Source organism: Rhincodon typus, chromosome 11 (assembly GCF_021869965.1).
Source record: "Rhincodon typus isolate 14 chromosome 11, sRhiTyp1.1, whole genome shotgun sequence".
Lineage (NCBI taxonomy): Eukaryota > Metazoa > Chordata > Chondrichthyes > Orectolobiformes > Rhincodontidae > Rhincodon > Rhincodon typus.
Window position 1 is genome coordinate 23,027,570 of NC_063342.1, and position 16,896 is coordinate 23,044,465.

The window sequence follows — 16,896 nt, forward strand, 5'->3', positions numbered from 1 at the left end:
CTTTTCTTATTTGAAAACAGATTTAATTGCAATAGAAGCAGTTCAAAGAAAATTCACACAACTCTTTCTAGGATGATGGGCTTATCTTGTGATGAAATGTTAACAGTAGGGTTGCATATAGACAGCGAAGAGAGTGAGGCCAAACGTGGGTTCCTGGGGTGCACTTGGGTTAATGTGCAAGAGAAGCTCCTCTCGGCAATATAGTACTTGTAGAGGAGCTATCTGTGACATAATCAGGAGGGTGGTGCACTAAAAATGGAGTGCACAGATTTGGACAAAATAATGGAATGAGGTTTAAGGTATGATTAATTTTGTCAAAGTTCAAGAATAATATAAAGCAGGCAGCCAGACTCAAGATATGTCGAACATAGGTTTGACCAATATGGCCCTGTACCGTAAATGGGGAGGAAACAAAATTTGGAGTTGTTTAATTAAGGAGTTGCTTAATGATAAAATTATAAACATATTACATGATTTTTATTTTCAGGGGAGGAGGGGAACAGAGGAGGCAAGGTTTTAGACAGGATAGTAAAATATCACATCTGAGTTTAGCCCAAACATTAACATTAACTATATAGATTTTAGGTTATACTATAAATTCTACAGCGCTAATTAAAATTCAAGACATTTCAGGAATGCACATATTGAGAGTCAATAAGTAAACCATGAGCAAAGAGTATTTGAAATTAGTACGATTAGTACTAACAGTATAGACACACACTGATTTTATTGTTAAGTGCCAACCCAGCTGTTGAATGATTCCACGTAGAAATTCAATTTCTTACCAGCGTTTCCTGGGCTTGTTGTGGGATCCAAAGCCTATAATATTTGTGCAGCTGCAAAATATTTTTGTGCATAGTTTGTTTTTCAGGCAATGAATCCAGTTCTTTGTCATATGACTGTAATACCAGACACAAAGCCAATGGATCTTGTTGCACATGTAGAATGTCAGTCATAACGACAGAAAGATACTTCAGAATAGCATCTGAAATGGCACAAGAAGATGGGAATCAGTAAATGAGACAGCTGAGTATTTAGTTTTATTCAGTTGAGGCTTTCAGCAACAATTTCAAGATATCAGACATGTTACCCCCTAAACTGAAAGCTCCACCCATTAAAACTCACACAAATGCACTTGTTTTTTTAAAAAGATTGTTTGGCTTCCTTTGTTCATGATAACACCAAGCAACAATCTGCTTCAACAATTATGCAGAGTTTCTGAGCAAGTTTAGTAATAGTATACAAACAAAGGATGTAGCAACAGTCAAACAGAACTTTAGTAAGTAAAATGGAAGAGAAAAGGAGAAAACGGAACACAAATTTCATCTTCTCCATACATCATCATGATAGTTTATTTGATCCTTTGTGTATTTTTATGTAAATGAATTGAAGCATCAGAATGGGAATTGCAATGAAAATACTTTGTATTTGTGCTGATCAAAACCACACACAATTTCAACTGAAAAATAAAGATTAAAATGCTAGAATTAGGGAGTTCTGCTGTACACAGTGAACCGCTTATCAAAGATCATTCAGCAATTCACCTTTTCCACTACTGTTTTCTAAAATAACCTTGTTCTTGGCTTCCAAAGCAGCTGTAACCACAGCACTGAAAGGAAAGGTCTGTGCAATCATATCCTCACTCAAAGTAATCCCAATCTCTTCATTCAGACCTTCACTGGTCTCCATAATAACATCCACCATATCCAGAACATCTGAAAGAGAATAAAAGGTTAGAGAATCATTCTATACAAAGTGAATATAATTGGCTGAGTAATGGTCCATTTCACTTTACACAGTTCATGGAATTTACATGCATTTCACTGCATGATGTTCATTGAGCAGAAGTACATCGGAATAAAATACTTCAGAGTTTGCACATTATTTATACATAGGGAATAATTATAAGGTAGTTAACATAGTAATTCTCTCACTTCAGTTGGTATTGGATTTGATAATCTGTTGATCTTTTCATTTCATAAATCTATGTTCAAATTCAGTTTAGATTGACAGGATGAAAATCACTGCATCCTGATGGGCAAAATGTCAGGGAAGCTACAAGATCACTGCTCTAGAAAATGGAGAAGTATTTACATGGGCTCACTCTCTTTTGAAGTCAGAGGTGAAATGAATTGATGGAGTCCGAGAAAATTGAGTTATAACCATGTAACGTGTGTCTCGGGAATTCTTGATACTGAAATGGAAAATATTTTGCCAACCACAAATGACGTACGACCAAGAACAAGAGTAGGCCACTCATCCCTTCACTACTTAATAAGATTGTGGCTGATAGGATTCCAACTCCGATGCTACATTCCTACCTATCCATGATAAATCTTTCATCAACTTGAATGCGAATAAACAGTTAAATGCAAAAGCCAGGATTATTTGTTTCAGTGCATTTAGAAAATGATTTTTCAAACACTACACATAATGGTCAAAATACTGTGGTTGGATGTACACAATTTCCTAATCTGAGATTTTAAAGAGGGCATAAAATGAAGTTGAAAACCCCAGTCCACAACTATGCGATTCATTCTACCAGAACTAACATCACTGGCTGAAACACTTGTTTAAAATTCATTCACGGATGAGCTCATCGCTGACTGGCGATTCATTGCCCATGCTAGACAGCAGTTAAGAGTCAACCACACTGCTGTGGGTCTACAGTCACATGTAGTCCAGGCCAGGTAAGGGTGGCAGTTTCCTTCCCTAAAGGTCATTAGTGACCCTGACAATTAAGAATGGCTTCATGGTCATCATTAAACTTGTAATCTCAGACTTTTATTGAATTCAAATTCCACCACTGCCATGTCAGGATTCAAACCCAGGTCCCCAGAACATTACCTGGCTCTCTGGATTAACAGTCCAGTGATAATACCACTAAGCCATCACCTCCCACTAACTGATTGATTAACATTTATTTTCAGAAAGGTTTACTTTTGCTCTTTGTTTTTTCCTACAGTAACAGTAAGAGAATCAGTATTTTTTATTGCTTCCCTGCTCACCATCAATATGTGAGATAGGCAAGCTGACGGTATCAGAGTCCTGTCCACCAAGGTTTGCTTGAAGCATGCTGGCTTCTTGTATTGCATCTGAGATCTTGTCTGTGTAAGGATATGGATTTGATATTAACTTTATCAGAACCTAGGAAAACACACAAAGCAATTTATGAAAATTGTGCATATGCAAATAAGAAAAAGAAATCTGTGAAATAAGCAAAATTGAAAATCCTACTATATATAAACACATATTAAGAGCAAGAGTGAGCCAATTGTATTACTGTCACTTAGTGACATCATATCAACTGTACAATTTGTTGGATCTAACTATTCTACAGTTTTTAAATGTTGCAATTTATGATATTAAGGAAGGAGCAACACCAGTACCATGGAGTGGAAAGAGTTTCTAATCTTAGTCAGTGTGTATGGGTACTTTTGGGTACACTAGTGGAATGTGAAAAACAGGCTGATGGCTAAACTACTTACAGCATTGAGCAACCTGCTAGGAACAAGCCATTCACCCATTTGTGTCAGCTATGGAGGTATAAGGGAGGAATATGCAATAAAAAAAGGGTGAAAGATGTTTGTCCTTTGTTAGGAGGAGATGTTCTCTGAACATTAGAGCGCTAATTTTTAGAACAAACATTCCTAAATTGTGCAGGCAAATCAAACTTGTATTTTATATCAAGTAGAAAGGAGACCTTGGAATTTATTTCAATAAGATACCATCCATAACTGCATAAAGGGATCAGTTTACAAGAATGGCACTTTTGTACTTATGTAAAGCTCCTAGGGAGCCCTGAGATTATGATCAGTGCTATTTAGATGCAAGTCTCTCATTCTAAATGAATTCATTATAAACTTAGCCAGAAGTGTGCATTAAAACATCAAAAATATACATTATAAGGACACTATTCTCAACTCTACCACATTGTATCAGGGATGAACTTGCCACTAAACATACCTACTCTTCTACTTGATTGTGGAATTTGATAACTAAGTATTTTTAACAATATCATTTACTATGCAATTATCTTCAACTTTATGCAAATATGGAATACAGGATCTGTTAACATAATCTGTACTTACCCTTTCAAGAAATAAAATGACACTGTCTTGTTCCGAATCAGAAACAGACGAAAGACCTTTCACCCACAGTTCTAGCTCTTTCCAGGTGTATTCAAAAATTCCACTCTCTTTTAAAACCTAGCCAAGAAACAAAAGCTTGTAACACTTTACAGCTGCCCATTGAAAAAGGAGTGGTCCAAGAGAACACAAGGTGAAGGAACTCCTAGAGTCCCAGGTGATAATAATAAGTTTACCACTGGAAATCTCAACCATCTTAAACAGGAATAAAATAAAGAATGTTTGGTAATAGTTTTTAAACACAAGAAAAAAACTTAATTGAATTGTGATTCTAAATACATTCAAAAGCTGAATCTACTAATTTCAGGCAAATTCACCACTGCATGTGTGTGCAATTTAGTGCCTTAGGTATTTGAAGGAAATCAACAGTGCCGCGCTCAAAACTTCTCCTTTAGAAGACAAAATGGTCCTCTTAAAGTGAAAACAAAATTCACTCAACTGCTATGAACCACCACATTTCCTTGCATGCATAAGGGTTTCAGTTTAAAAGAGGAGGATACATATTCTTTTTGGTTCCAGTAAAACTGAACTCAGCTGAAGAATGTATCACAGTTGATTTTTAATAAATTACCTCAACAAAGTGCTTCAAAATACATCTGCCATAGGATAATGGATTGGATTTTAATGTTCCCCTGCCAGCAGACCTGAGAAGGTTGCCATGGTTAATCCAGTGGTTGGCTTTCCTGCTGCATCCTCATATGCTCAAAACTTCTGTGAAGTTTTAAGAAGGGCTGTGGAGGTGTCAGGTATCTCTTAAGGGTCTCATTCCACCATCACCAGTATTTTACCCATGGTGGAGACAGAGTCCACTAAGCAAGAAGCTCAGCAGCTTTAGCTGGAGAATCTGTTATTAGTCAACCAGAGTGGTGGTGCAAGGGACTGTCACATACACCTCGCCACTAAGGTCATTCCCCACTTTTACCCCTTGCCAGCCTCTTTTTTTTTAAAATTAATTCATAGAATGTGGCCATCACTCGCTGGGCCAGCATTTATTGCCCATCTATGATTGCCCAGAGTCGACCACATTGCTGCGAATCTGAAGTCACATGTAGGCCAGACCAGGTAAGGATGACAGATTTCCTTCCCTAAAGGATACAGTAAACAAATAGGCTTTCATGATAATCAATAGTGGCCACATGGTTGCAATTCCAGCAGCAGTTACCCATCTTGGAGGTGCTCTGGGACCACAGAGCTATCAACCATTCAATTTTCTCACTAAAGTGGGACTTCCTCTGATGAAAGGGGTACAGAACACACTTTGAAGTGATAAATGTTGTTATCATGTTAAATTGTTGTGGGTCAGTGATCCTGTGCGAGTGCCCTTGGCAGTGGTCACAGTACCCTGTCAAATTCAGTTTAAAAATATCCTATTTAACTTTAGTGAGATATTTAAATGGATAGAATTTACCATGCAATATTTGCACATCATCATTTAACAATCCACATGCAATTCCTTTATCAAATATTTTAAAGAGGTATTGTGTGCTTTAATCAGAGTCATTTTATTCTCTCTACTCTCTCAAAAAGTCATCCCTGGACAAGGTGCCAAATATAGGCCGTTCCACCATGCTAATCCATAGCTAGTATGGTAATTTAATTTAGCTGTAAATAAAAAATGAATTGTGATTTAGAACAGTCATTTGTAAGATAGATGTGTATGTCGACCAGCTGTTCTATGTTTAAAACCAGATTTTTTATGCAAAGTGGCAATATTCACGGCACATATGTAAAGCTGTTAATTCAAGGCTAACAAAAGAACCTGATATGTCCATAAAATCTTACTACTAACTATACATTAACTGTGTTTAATTGTATGTAGGTAACAGGCATTGACTGAGGTTTAACCCGAGTACATATAAAGATATACTTGCCCCTGTAAGGGACTGTTGCTATACAGTTTGGGCAGCATAACTTAATTTGGATAATTTAGTTTAAATTGCTTTGTAAAGTGTATAAAGAGACATCTATTGAAAGTAGTTGAGCAGAGTTGGTGTTATACGCCAGTAATGCTTAATTTTGTAATTAAATGCAAAACTTAGTGTAAACTGAATCCAGCATTACCCTTCATCAATTGTTTGTTCAGAAAGTAACATTTACCTTTCAGCCAACATATTTCCTACAACCTGCATTAGTTCAAATTATGAATCAACTGTCAAGCTGACTGGTCAATATATTGTCTTGAATTATTCGAAAATGTGGAAAAGAGACAAACAGTACATTTCTGATATAACAAGGTGTAGAGCTGGATGAACACAGCAGGCCAAGCAGCATCAGAGGAGCAGGAAAGCTGACGTTTTGGGCCTAGACCCTTCTTCAGAAATCATTTCTGATGTTGGTCATTAAACTGGCACCTAATATTCACAGTAAGCAGGACTTAAATTACTTTGGGGAATATATTAATAGCAAGAAGATTTTCTTGACTCATTCAAATTAAATTTACAATATTATTTGAAAGCTAACGGCTTGTATGTATTGTCAAATAATGGGAATTAAATAATGGGAATAATGTCAATTAAAATCTCAACTCACCTTTATAATAAGATGCTTGGTCGACATTTGCAGTTGAGAACTCTTACTAGTCACATACATTTTAATCAACAAATAAAATACTGATTTTTCTCCACCACTTTTCTCTGTACTTGTGATATCCTACAAAAAAATACATGGAATAAATCAGTTGTTGCATCAGACGGTATCTTCACATTAAAACCATAAATCTCAGTAGTGATTAGATTCAGCATTATGATCAGACAAAATGCGGACTTTTGCATGTTCTACATGTATTACATTTTAAAGAATTATTAACAGAATGCTGTGAAAAGTTAACTTTGGTAGCCTCTATTATGATTATGATCCTTGTGATTATATGTAAATTTATGGGGAGGATGCTAGGAATGGAGAATTTTAGGTACGAAGAAAGCTGGGCAGTTTGAGCCAGTTATCTTTGAAGCTATAAGGCTGAGGGAAAATTTAAGTGAAGAGTATAAAACTATGAAGGCCCTTGATTCGAAGATTAATAATTAAGAGCATTATTTAAATGAATTGGCAGAAGGATGGCACAGGGTGTTTCAGGAGAACTTTTTCAGGCAAGGTGATGGGATCTGGAATTCATATCTGAGAGGTGTTGGAGACAGAAACCCTCATCACTTTTAAAGAACACTTGAATATGGTTTAATACCTCATTGAAAGACAGATCCTCTGACAACACAGCACCTCCTCAGTTCTGTACTGATGTGTTAGCCTAGATTCAGTGCTTGTGTCTCTAGAGTTGGACTAAATTCCCGAGCTTTGAATTTAAAAGTGTGCATGTTACTGAGCCAATTAACACTGAATTATTTGGATTAAGCCAAGTTTGAAGAGAGTTATTTGAAAAGGAAATATTGCACCTTTACACCTAAAATGCAATTCCAACCTAAATAAAACACAAACAAAAACAGAAGTTGCTGGAAAAGCTCAGCGAGTCTGGCAGCATCTGTGAAGAGAAATCAGAATTAAAGTTTCAGGTCTGGTGGCCCTTCCTCAGACCTTTGCATGAGATAAATGAAAAATTACATTTTTCCAACTAAAATCCCGGGTTGCCTCTTATATTATCACTGAGTTCCTACAGTGTGGAACCAGGCCATTCAGCCCATCAAGTCCACACCAACCCTCTGAAGAGCAACCCACCCAGACCCAAACCTATCTCTGTGACTCTGCATTTCCCATGGCTAACCCACCCTAGTCTGCACAACCTCGGACACTATGGGCAATTTAGCATGGCCAATCCAGCTAAACTGCACATCTTCTGACTAGAGGAGGAAACTGGACCTGATGGAGGAAACCCATGCAGACACAAGGAGAATGTGCAAACTCCACACAGATAGTTGCCCAAGGCTGGAATCGAACCCGGGTTCCTGGTACTAAGAGGCAGCAGATTTAACCACGGAGCCACCCCATACTTATAGAAGTAGATATGGTATATCACCAATTTACCAGTGACTATTTTTCTAACTATGATATAACATGAACACACACCAGGCACCAGCTAACTATAACAAACATCAAGCAAATAGTACCAACATTACTTAAAAACCAAAAGGTTCCGAGGAAGGGTCACTGGACCCGAAACATTAACTCCAATTTCTCTTCACAGATGCTGCCAGACCTGCTGAGCTTTTCCAGCAACTTCTGTTTTTGGTTCTGATTTACAGTATCCGCAGTTCTTTTGTTTTTGAAATAAAACACTTGTTTGCCTTATATAATGGTACCTGAATTCTGAACCAAGCAAACTTGTTGGCAGGCAGCTCCAGGGCAAGCTGAAGTATGTGGTGCTGTAGAACAGGAGCAACTTCCTGTCTGACCCCTTTCTCAGTCACAATGCCTGGAAAAAGCAGTTAAAGATTTCATCACAATAAAACTCAACATCTTTCTCACACCCAATATCAGCATAAAAACAGGCCATCAGCCCAAAGATATTATCCAATGCCTATGCTCCACACAAGTTTCTGCCAATTCTATCCATAAAACTCTGGCATCTTTCTTTTCGCATTCCCTCATGTGTTTACCTAGTTTTCTCTTAGATGCATCTAAGTCATTCTCATTACCTACTTCTTCTGTGGTAAGTTCCATACTCTGACCACTTATAGATAGGCATTGGAAGGCGCTGCTTCAAGAAATAAGCCGTTTGTAACTGTCACAAGTTTTCTTCAGCTCAAGATTATTCATAGAATTCTTACAGCAGAGAAAGAGGCTCTTTGGCCCATCATGTCCACATCAGTCTTCAAACATCCATCTATTCTAATCTCACTTTCCAGCATCTAGCCCATAGACTTAAATGCAATGGCATTTCAGGTTTTCATCTAAATAGTTCTTGAATATCTTGAAGGATCCATTGTCTACCACCCTTTTAAGCACTGCTGAATCACTCCCACCCAGACAATATCCTGGCGACTTTTTCTGCACTCTCTCTAATTTGCTCACTGGATATGAATAAAGGAAATAATATACAGACATCATACATTAGATTCATCTGTGAGGCCTTGTTGGGATCATTTATTAAGTCATGCTGTTGTTGCAGAATGGAACAATTCATCTACTCAGTGATAGCATGAAATAACACTGACTTCTTTACGGTTTCCGTCTCTAAATGAAGGTTAATTGGTGCCAAGTTGGAAATAGATCAGCGCTTTGTAAAAAGAGCCACCTGTAATTGAAACGAGACATCCCAAACCAATTTCAGTTTGGATTATTGCAGAAAAAAGGGGCGTTTCATTTATTAATCCGAGCCGGATTCCAACCCATATCCTATATGTGAGGGGCACTGGTGAAGTCTAATGTAGTAAACAGCCTCCATCAATTTTTGTCTTCACTTCTTGTCTTAATTTGCAGCTCTCTACTTTAATCAACCTTCAAATTATGTAGCTCAGTAGTGTATCGCTAAACTGGCTAGAAAATATTCATTAAACCCATTTTGACTATACAAATCAACAGCTAGTACCTGTGCCTAAAAGTAATCAATGTTCTTCAACTAAAAATGGAAAATCTTAGGAGTGCTATTGATTTCCTGATACATGATCCCAATAAGCGAGGCTCTCCAACATCTGTAATCCGCCATTAGGCTTCAATAATCAACAGAGACAATTCAGTTAATTGTAAAACAGGCTGCCTTACTCCTAGGAGTATATACATTTGTCAAATACCTGGATATAAACAACACCCTGCATGTAATCAGTACTTTGTTTTTAAAATGTTCAATGCATCTTTGAGTAAAGCATCCACCATCTTATGCATTCAATTGCTTCACTGCTGGTACACTCTTCCTTCAGGGTGTATCATATGCCAGATACACTGAAGCAACTGGCCAAAGCATCCTAAACAGCATCTCCTAAACCCATAAGTTCTACCACCTAGAAAAACAAGAGCAGCAAGTGCATGAGAACTCCCAAAGGTTCCCTTTGCAGATTGCGATCCACACACTTAGGAGTGAACAACAACAGGTTTTATTTAATGTAAAGTACGTTGTGAGCATAGTAAGACAGGAAATTTTACTTGGAGCCCTACAGGCTCAGACTCCAGTTCCATGTGATCTTGTCATAATGACCTAGCTCCTCTCACACATTATGGTCAGTAGCTATACTTTAAGGAGCAATTCTCTTTGATCTATATCTTATCCCAATTCTTTTATCATACCTCTTTTCACCATTAATATTTAATCATGAATACACAGGTCTTTACTCCACTCCCTCCACCACCCCCAAAACAGGTCTTTTGTGCTTGAGGGTCTAATCTGCAACATTCTCAGTTCTCACACAAGGCATGTTGTATGTACGCGCTCATCGTTTCCTTGGGAGCACAAGGTTAGATCTTGCTTCCTAGCAGTGATCCAGGAATCCACTCTGGAAGAAACTTCTTCAGCTAACTGAAACTTCCTTATGCATTACTGTTGCAGCTTAACCACAGTCTATATCTTTGCTCTCGTGACTCTCCCGTTCCCGGAGGTGGAGTTTCTATTTGATTTGAATCATTTCTTTTTTTGGTGTTAGAACCCACTTGGGAAAATGCTCTAATTCTCAACTTACAGGGTCACCACAAATCAAAGAATGCAAAGTCCCTAAAAGTAAATGTTTGATTAAATCAAGTTAACAGGAAACACTGAGCAGGTTCCTGTACTTAACAAGAACTATTTATTACAATCAAGTAAATTCTAATCGCAATTAAAAAGTCATGATTAATCAGTTAAAATATCAGTTAGAAGTCCTAAATACTGACACAGACAAAAACAAATTGTTTGTGGGTGGAGAGAAAGAAAGTTAGGAAACACAGTTCAAAGTTCATTGAGATGTTACTCTGAGCTAGCCAGGGTTTTTTGCTCTTTAAGAGATAGTAGGAACTTTTTTTGTTCTTTAATCTTTCTTTTCCTAGTTCATTGACTTCTTTGCAGGAGACACAAAGCAACTGGTACACTAACTACAAAGTTGCTTATTTACTAGTTAAATCTGGCATCAGCTCAGAGCAACTGGTGGGAGTAAAACTGGTTTTCTTCAGGCATTTTTATTTGAGAGAGAAAGACACAGAAGAATCTGCTCTTCTAGCAGAGCAAAGACTTCCCCTTGTATGATTCACAACCTCAAGCTATTTAACTGCCCATGAATGAAACAGACAGTTGTCATCAGGCTGATGACCTTTGGCATCCATGACTGGTCACAATTGCATAAACCAATCAGCTAATTGTGGTCGGTCAAATCTCACTCTGCATACATCCTGGTTCAACAAAGCAGCAGTTTCAACAACTCGTTTTGAAAGCGTGCAGCAATTCCTTTCACAGTCCTTAGTTTTAAAATAGTTTGCTCCCCATTTTAGTGTACAATGAAAAATACAAAAATGAAATTGTATGGTGTTTTTGTCGTCGATGTATTTTCTGAGTGTTTGTTTCTTCCTTCCCAGCTTTGTAAGTACTTAAGTATTTTGTTTCTGTTATACAGGTAGTTCTGGTACAATGTGATAGTTGCGTTCCTGTGTGACTGGAGCGTAGAGAATTACACTATAGAAAATCATGCTATAGGAGATCCCTATAGAAAATCACTATACCAGTACAGCAGAAAGCTCATGTTATCCAAACAACGATCACTAATTTGTCAATTGCGTTATAGCCAATTCACATTGACAAAACACACGTAATAGCAGAACTACTCGTACTTTACCTATTGTGCCCAATTGACTTTTTCTTGTTGTTAATAGCAAACACTGCCACAGGCTTTCTCCTGCACTTTCTTCAGCTTTTGTGCAGGCTTTTATGTCCACTGCTCAGCATCTAGGCATGTCTCTAAGTCTGTCATTAGCCTGCCCCAACACACCGAGTTCAGTCCCAGTATATTCCCCACCTCTAGTTTTGGTTCACTGGGCTGACCTCATGTTTACCATGATGTGGAGGTGCTGGTGTTGGACTGGGGCAGACAATGTCAAAAGTCACATGACATCAGATTATAGTCCAACAGGTTTATTTGAAATCACAAGCTTTTGGAGTGCTGCCCTTCATCAGGTGAAGTGAAGAGAGCACCCAGACACAGACTTTACAAACAGAGAGATCAAAAGATCATACAAATGGTGTGAGTGGAGTGTCAGCAGGCCAAATAATAGGTCTCTGCAGGTGACACACTTGATCATGCTTACCATCACTAGTCTTCACTTCAGGGTCTTACTGCTCATCTGTTTCTATGAGTGCGATCACCATTGCCAATATGTCATAATGTGAAATTTTCACACTTGTGAGTGAACAGAAGCATGCTTTGTTGAACACAGACCCACACAAAAAATGGTAAGACAGGACATCTAACCTTGATCCCTACAGATCCAGTTCCATGTGATCTGATGTAACGATGATTTTGCTTCTTTGGCACATGCCATATGCTACATTTACCCTTTACTCAGAAGAAATATACTGCCTTTCCTCTACTGTAGCTCTAGACCAAAATCCTGGCATTTTCTCCTTAATGGCAATGCTGAAGTAACTTAATCACATTGTACAGCTGTTCAAAGTGGGTCACACCATCTTCCTGAGAACAATTCAGTTTTAACAACAAATTTGGTCTTGCTAGTGAAGCCCACATGCAGGGAATGAATATATATAAAAATAAGGTACCAGATATTCATATAAAACTAGTCATGTCCTACCACATAGATAACTACACATGAACGGGAACAAAGCAACTTACAGTAAGTTAATGCATTTAATTTGAATCCCCCCAGTTCTACTTTTCAAACCGGTTGTTGGCAAACAGCATGCTTCTATTAACTATGCAGCTTTGCACAATATTATAATAATATTTACATACCTTTAAGCAATTTACTGAAATCAAATGCACACTGTGAAACCATATGAGGGACCACTTTCTGGTAAAGACACATAACCTGGAGCACAACTGCCTTCAGAACTGTGGTCTCAGCATCATCTTCACCTAAAGGAAAAGACTTGAAATGTGAAGCTGGGCTTACCAGAATGTATTTTATTAAATGCACAGACGAAGCATTTATTATTATCAAAAGTATTTGATATGGAGTCTCCCTCCTTCAGTGAATTGTAGTGAGATTTTAAAAATTAAAACCATTTTAATTTCACTCTCTCTCTCAATTTAGTCTTACCATCTCATTGAGTTTTAAAGATCGAGACAAACATGTAAACTTGGATTATGAATTGGTGACAATACTATATCAGATAAAGAAAAAGGAATATTGAGTCAGTAAGACTGAGTTGAGAGACAGAGAGAGAAATTAAAATGGTTTTAAATCTTAAAATTTGACACACTTCAAATTACCAACAATTCACTGAAGGAAGGAGACTCCACGTTTTTCACTTTGCTACCTGCAGAAATGAGATTGGTTGACCATCATTATCAATTACCATGTCATGAAAAAGATTATAAATTATTATTATTAGATTTAATCCCATGTGCTAAGTTTAATGTTCAGTTAATGCATAAAGCAACTCTATGAAAACCATGGGGAGACTAAGCAAAGAATGTCATGGCTTTCTTAAAGTTAATAGCGGAGTGGTGCAAATTATCCTGCAACTTCCGAGTGACTCAGTTATGGGGTATTTGTTTCTTGCTGCAAGTTGTTTGCGTACTTGCACTTTAATAAAAATGTTCATTATTCACAAAACACTATTTTGACAGTAAATTCTGGCCCATTGATTTTTCAAAATTTAAACCACACAATTTCCTATAACTTCCTATTCTGAGAAAAAAAAAGTTACCGTGGTGTTCTGTAAGAACTGAAATCTCATTTGCTTGCTTTGCTGCACTGGTGCGTTTTGTGTTTTTCTCATCTCCCTGCTTTTCTTTTCCATCCTCTTCCTTTTCTTTGTTCTTTAACAAAGATTGCCATGTAGCCACAATGCTATTCATGTCTGGTAAATGCTGTATCAGAAGAAAAAGGGCACAGAACAGTATAGGAATTCCATGAGAGTTCCATATTTCTAAAGTTAAGTCTGTATATGTTTTGCAAATCTGAATTTTATAGAAACTTAGCAATGAGTAAATTAAAAAATTGACTTTACTGACGGTAATCACTATGAATCTATCATAATATTGTGATAATATTCATTCTAAAGGATTAGAATGATTAGATCAGTGCTTCTAGAGGCAATCTGTAAAACTGCAAATCGATGTGAATATATTTCAATTTTTAATCTGCAATAGATTGGAAAATTCAGATTTGGAGAAGGTAGCCTACACAACAGAGTGTTTCCAAAATGGATTCTCTGAAGGCAAAGAGCAGGCTAAATTGTACTGGGCCTGCTTTTATGCAGAAGTAATTAAACCTTGGGAGCAGCAATCATAATGACTGAATTTTACATTCACTTTCAGAAAGAGAAGAATGAGTCCGAGATTAGGAGGATTGACCTCCTGATTTAAATTGTAATCGCATTGGAAGCAGTCAGAGAAAGTTTGCCAGACTAACAACTGGAATGAACAGTTTGTCATATGAGGAAAGGTTGGATAGGCTGGGCTTCTATCCACTGCAGTTTGGAAAAGGAAGAGACTTCTTGATCCTGAGGGTTCTTGAAAGCGTGCATGTGGAAAGGATGATTTTACTTGTGAATCCCAAATTGGGCTCCTTAGTCATCAGAACACTCACCTAGCTGGACAGATGTCAACCTCGATTTCGAGAGACTGCAGGGGCTGGACAGGATGATTCATCTTGTGTAAGATTCTAGAACTAGGGGTCACAGTTTAAAAATAGGGGACTGCCTATTTAAGGCAGATGAGGGGAGGACCGAGTCTTTGGAACTCACTTCCTCTAATGATTGTGGAAGGAGAGTCTCGAGAACAGTTCTGAAGAACGATCACTGAACCCAATTTTCTCCATAAATGCTGTAAGACCTGCTGAGTTTCTCCAATAATTTTTATTTTATCTTGTTGTTCAACTTCCTTTTGTTAAAGTTACAGTATTAATAATAAATCAGTATATTCTGTTTAAGCTATAAACTTGATGTCTGATATTGGTTATTCATAAAATCTAGTTAGGAACAATTAGGTAACTTTGAGGAACATTGCATGTTTTAATTTCACTATGTTGCAATATCCAGTGTTAGCCACTCTGATTTGGTCTGGCTTGGTATCTGTGTCATAACAGTATCTGTTTCTTTGCTGCTTCTATTTCATCCTTTCCTTTTACTTTTGTAAATAACATTAAGGGTTGTCTACTTCAAAAGATACCACATAAGTTCAAGTCATAACCAAACTCCAAGCCCGCCAAATGCAGTTTGTGAAACGTAAATGTCATGATGTGGCTGCAGTGCTAAGTACCTTGCTGAGATTCTCTTTGAACTGTTGTGCAAAATCCTCCATTGCACCAGGAGTGTAAATATCAGAGTTTTCCCACACTTCCACATTCAGGCAGTACTCAATGTTGTTGAGAGCCCTCTTCAGAACATATGCAAGCAAGGAGAAGGTAGTATGTTGGACTACTTTGTTTGTAAACTGAAAATAACGAGAGAATTGATTAAATTTGCTTTCATTTGTATGGTGTTATGATGTCAATAAGAAAACAGTTGGCAGCATTGATTAAAATAAAGGAAATAAGTGCAGAAAATGACAAAGAGGGAAAGCAAGCCTAACAGTCTGAAGTTCCACAGGCCAGTGGCCAAGAGTCCCTCCTTTTTCCTTTCCTTCTGCATTCCTCACAAAAATAAAACTCCCACAATAGACAGGCTTGTGCTGAGTAAAAGCAGATTACATCGAAGTCTCAGACATGAAAAGCGTTACAATACAGTACAGAAAGACACCTATGGCACATTGGACCCATTCATCCCTTCGGTTTGTGCCAAGAGAATTAGCTCAAATCCCTCCAAGCAAATCACTTATTTTGTGTAAACAGCAGCAAAATCTGGGCCCACTTCCAGTGCTCACTGACTAGTAAAATTATTTTGTTAAGTTTAGTTTGAAAACTTTGCAAGTTATTAAATACTCTAACAATGAATAACAATTTCTACAATGGCCACAAACAACTTCAGTCAGGTTTACATAAGTATTTGACATATTGATGCATGCAGCCAATTCCAATCCACTCCTTATATATGTGCAGTGGCACATCCTTGTCTATCTTTCTAGTCCTCATGATTATAAATCCAGTTATAACAGGCTAAGTTTTACAATCTGTCCTGTACCTTTCCATGCTTTTATGAGAATGTGTGCGATTGATGAGCCATTTGTTTATAAGACTGGCCAAACGCATTCCAGTCCTGTCCTTTATTACACCTGATGTTGAATTTACCTGGCTCTTTCATTATGTTATAAAGGAATCCAGCTTCGTGGGTAAGCAGTAAAACTGCTTTTCTTTATTCATTGATGGGATGAGGGCGTCACTGGCTAGGCAGCATTTATTGCCTAACCCAAATACTTAGAGGACAGTTAAGAATCAACCATATTGCTGTAGGACTGGAGTCACACGTCAGCCAGACCAGGTAAGGATATTAGTGAACCAGACGGGCTTTTCCTGACAATCGACAATGGATTCACGGTTATCATTAGATTCTTAATTCAAGATATTCATTGAATTCAAATTCCACCATCTGCCATGGCGGGATTTGAACCTGGAACTCTAAAATATTATCTGGGTCTCTGGATTACCAGTCCAATGATAATATCACTGGGCCATCACCTCCCCATACTTGATATAGAGGGTTTGCAATAATTTGTCTTTCTACATATATTTTGTTCATATTCTGATTTTTTTCATTTAAAGAAACAAATAAATATTAAATAGTGGT

General features: G+C 37.5%; 1 protein-coding gene across 3 annotated transcripts in view; it reads right to left on the reverse strand.

The window, feature by feature from the left end:
• The window catches only part of urb1 (URB1 ribosome biogenesis homolog), a 102,567-nt gene that overhangs the window by 63,924 nt on the left and 21,747 nt on the right, over window positions 1-16,896 (reverse strand). For all 3 annotated transcript variants that reach the window (XM_048603012.1, XM_048603014.1, XM_048603013.1), the window contains 9 exons: window positions 15,434-15,607; window positions 13,879-14,041; window positions 12,959-13,081; window positions 8,396-8,508; window positions 6,678-6,797; window positions 4,092-4,208; window positions 3,009-3,147; window positions 1,545-1,715; window positions 786-985 (listed from right to left, as the gene is read on the reverse strand). In XM_048603012.1, coding sequence (XP_048458969.1) covers window positions 786-985; window positions 1,545-1,715; window positions 3,009-3,147; window positions 4,092-4,208; window positions 6,678-6,797; window positions 8,396-8,508; window positions 12,959-13,081; window positions 13,879-14,041; window positions 15,434-15,607 — 1,320 coding nt within the window. The remainder of the gene's footprint in view (window positions 1-785; window positions 986-1,544; window positions 1,716-3,008; window positions 3,148-4,091; window positions 4,209-6,677; window positions 6,798-8,395; window positions 8,509-12,958; window positions 13,082-13,878; window positions 14,042-15,433; window positions 15,608-16,896) is intronic.